General features: G+C 38.9%; 1 protein-coding gene across 1 annotated transcript in view; it reads left to right on the top strand.

The window, feature by feature from the left end:
- Nucleotides 1-3847, top strand: part of FYB1 (FYN binding protein 1) — a 56251-nt gene that overhangs the window by 29170 nt on the left and 23234 nt on the right. Inside the window, exon 2 of the mRNA XM_019610173.2 lies at nucleotides 1758-2996. Within this exon, the coding sequence (XP_019465718.1) occupies nucleotides 1758-2996 (1239 nt within the window). The remainder of the gene's footprint in view (nucleotides 1-1757; nucleotides 2997-3847) is intronic.

The raw sequence follows: 3847 nt of genomic DNA, 5'->3' as shown, positions 1-3847 counted from the left end.
AACCACCAAGAAACCAAAAAACATGCATTAGTCCTGATCAAGAGAGATCAAAACCAGAAGTTTTTATTATTCTTTCTGGTGTTGAAATCAGCCTAATTTTCTCATTATGTGGGTAAAATCACTGCTTTGTGAGGTTTTATGTGAGAAATCTTGAATGATTAGTGATACATATATATATGTATCTATGCAGTGTGACTGTGTGTGTGTCTGAGCGTATGTATAGCAACCAGCAGTAGATAGCTTAAGCCTGATAATCTCCATAGTACATATGCATTTCCTCCCTTTCCTACAAGAGAAAAAGAGATAATCAAGTACTCTGGGGATAGGTTTCAAACTGTTTTGGCTGCTTTTCTTGTAAGTAGCTCTGTAGTACAATGTAGTTTGGAAAGACTGAATTTCTTGGTGGTATTGAAAGACTGAGATAGTTAAATTTATTTTGCAGAAGTCACAATTGAAACTACTCCAGCTTATCAGGAAATTCATAACATGACAGAACCAAACAGAAGGCAAAAGGAGTAGACAACCACAGTTCAGAAAATCTTGTTAATTAAGTTAAAAAAATTACTGAATGCTCATTGAAAACCATACTGGCTGAAGACACAGTTCATTTGTTGATCTTATTCTAAAATATTTTTTCAGACTATTATGTACTGTACTGGATAGTGATAATCTTTGTTTCTAAACAAAGAATTTAGAGCAGTTCCTAGCTATAACATCCCTGCTTCATAACATTAGTTTTACATTTTGACCTTAAAATCAAAAAAAAGGATAAAATGGGATAAAACAGATCTCACTTAGTACAAGCTATGAATCAGTTCTGACACCACTGTCTGCTGGCAAAGGAGCAGCCCCTGCTGCTGGTGACAACTATAACACAAGAGTGGACCCAGGCCATTGTGGTGTGACTACCTCACTTCCCTTTGCTCAGATATTTCACTGAACTGTGTAACAACTGCACTGAATCAAACTGTATTCAGCTTTTGTTCTCAGTTCATATTGAAGGCTGATCCTGAAAGGTGTCCAATTAAAACGTTTTCTAATGAAACTGAGTTTTACCCACTTTGAACTGTTCATCTTTTTCCTTTTACAGTATTTTTGCTTACTGGTTGTCATTTCTTCCCATTTTACTCCATATATTTTCACTTTCAGTCCACCCATGTACAGTGTTTATCAGATACAAAATGGAGAACAGAAACAAGGACAAAACAGGGGAAGGTGGAGAGCAGTAGGGAAGCAAATTGCTGAGAAGGGAAAGAAAATCTGACACACAATCCCTCCAAAACAGAAGACTTTCTGTTCATGCAACTTTCAGTTCTCCAAAGATCTGGTATGAATAACATTATTCTGATGTACTGTCCAGGTTCTAGTATATACTATGCTTCTAAGCACAGGATACTCCTATCTTTTGGAATAATTTTGAAGTTGCAGATATCTTCATGTAAATATATACCAGGTGTTTACTTCCTAGTTCCAGAAATAATCAGAAATCATGCAATGAACAAAAGGAGCTGAATGATCACTGTCTGAATGCAGAATCTGTCATGAAAAATTTAAAAGATTATATAACCACAGCAAGGATACAACAAAGTGCTTAGCTTTTCTAACCCTACAGGAAGATGTGCTACAATATCTCCACAGCCAATCAGCAGTACTACAAGCCTCAGACCAGGAAATTCTTTAAAGTACAGTATGTGTGAACATTTTAACTGACACTTTCTCATTGTTTCTTTTTCTTTGTTATTTCTCTGTGCCCATAGGATGGAAAGGCACATGTGAAGTCACTCATGGCGAAGTTTAACGTGGGTAACAGCCCTTCAGAGGATGTTTCTGGTAACATTCGACTCTCTAAAGTCACAGGACAACCAACCCATTCAGGATTACAAACAAGGAAAGCAGTATTTGAGAAATTTGCAAGTCAAGGAAATGCAGCTTCTCCTTCAGGACCCGCTGTTTCTCAAAAACCTGCTCATCCTAAGCCGCCTCTGGCAGTCAAGCCTTCAACTGAAGATAAGACAGAGAAGGATCCAAAGCCCCCATATTTGAAACCAGTGGGGCAAAGGTTTGGGGTTCAACTTCAAGCAACTAATAGGGAAAGTGATGGAAAAGCTGGATACACTAAAACCTCGACCAAAAGTAGTGACTTGGCAAAAGAAGAGCCGAAGTCTCTGTATCCAAAACCTGCAGGGAACAAGCTTCTTAATTCAGCTCCTCAAGAGAAGGAAAAAAGGCCTCTGGGAACAAAGCCAAATTTTAATTCTGAAGCACAAGAGAGTGAAGAAAAAACATTGTTTTCAAAAGTAGCTGGAGTTAAGGAAAAGTTCATATCTGCAACACAAGAAAATGATCCCAAGCCTTCTTTCTCCAAACCAGCTCTTGCACAGAAGCCTTCTCTAAACCTTGCAGTTTCCCACAATGAAGACACCTCAAGTAAAAACGCTTTCCCACATAAAGGTCTAGGAGGCCCTAGACCAAATATGCATTCATTTAAAGCAACAAAGGAAATGGATGAAAATAGTAACTGCGCTGCAGAAACTGCAGGCAGTCATTTTTCTAACATGGCTCTGAAACCTACTGGCCACTGGTCCAGCGCATCTCAAGGCACTCCCAAAAATGCAGAGGAAAAGACTGAGGAAAAGGGAGTGAGTGCCTCCAGGAATATCTTTCTGAACAAAATCATCCAGGAAGAATCTGGTTTATCTCCTCCCAAGTTCCATAAAACAAGCACAGCGTTTGCTGCAGGAAGGTCGTTGGGTGGGTCAGAAGAGAAGGATGACTGGGATAGGAGCTCAGGAGCCCCAAAACGGAAGTCTTTGCCCCCGCTGTTCAAGCTGGGCCAGCCCCCACAGAAGCCCAGCCGACCACCCAGCGTGGACCTGGAAAGGTTCCAGAAGAGCATCCCAAGAGACAGTGAGTCCTCTCTGTTCTTGCTTTTATTTCTTTTCTACCCATTCAGCACCCAATTCATTTCAGGTGGAATCCTCCCTTCTGTTCAAAAATGACACAAGACCTGTGCATCAGACAGCCCCTTAAAGCCTTAATGTATACTTTTACCTCTTCTGGGCAGGACAGAAATTAAATTATATTCTTTTTATCTCAGCAACATATAGTGTAGAAGGAGTATTTTCTGTACGGGGCTTATTTGTTTTTCAAAACTACTTAGATTCAAAATTACTTAGCTTGTAGCAGTGAGTCTAAGTGCTTTTCACAACGGACACTGGAGTACTGACTTTCTATAACTGAGGTGTTGATGTTCTCTGTTCAGTTCTCTAATGAACTTCCTGAGCACATCTTGATATCTATATAAGTGATAGTAAACCTGTTGTAACCATACATTTTTTTCTTCTTTGACTTTCACAGTGACTAACCACATGACCTTACAAGCCACTGAGTTTTATAGTGTTTAGAATATTAGAATACTGTTTATGTTAGAACACTTTGCAACGTTACAGAATCAACCATACGCAACTGGAGCTGCATGCATCTCATACCCAGATCTGAATCTAGACCCTATAAGCATCTTCTTCACCTTGCATTTTTTATTAGATTTGTGTGATTTCAATAGCATAGAAGTTTGTAGCATCTGAGGCTCTGCGTCACTATTTTTAGGAAGAGCCAAGCCTCCAAAATTTCTTATGGTTGTAATCCAGGCACAAATATTAATAGATTTCTGTAAAACTTCAGATTGCTTTGCCTGTGATAATAGACTGTGAATACATTTAAAATATATAGGAGTATGTGCATTTCTGTGAAGAAAAGTAATTGCCATGACTCTCTCTAGTCCTGCAAAAAGTCCTACTTCAACAAGTTCCTTTCACCATGTGTGACAAGTTTTAAAAAAAAAAAAAAT

Source organism: Meleagris gallopavo, chromosome Z (assembly GCF_000146605.3).
Source record: "Meleagris gallopavo isolate NT-WF06-2002-E0010 breed Aviagen turkey brand Nicholas breeding stock chromosome Z, Turkey_5.1, whole genome shotgun sequence".
NCBI classification, from domain to species: domain Eukaryota; kingdom Metazoa; phylum Chordata; class Aves; order Galliformes; family Phasianidae; genus Meleagris; species Meleagris gallopavo.
This window is presented reverse-complemented; position numbering and strand designations above follow the sequence as displayed.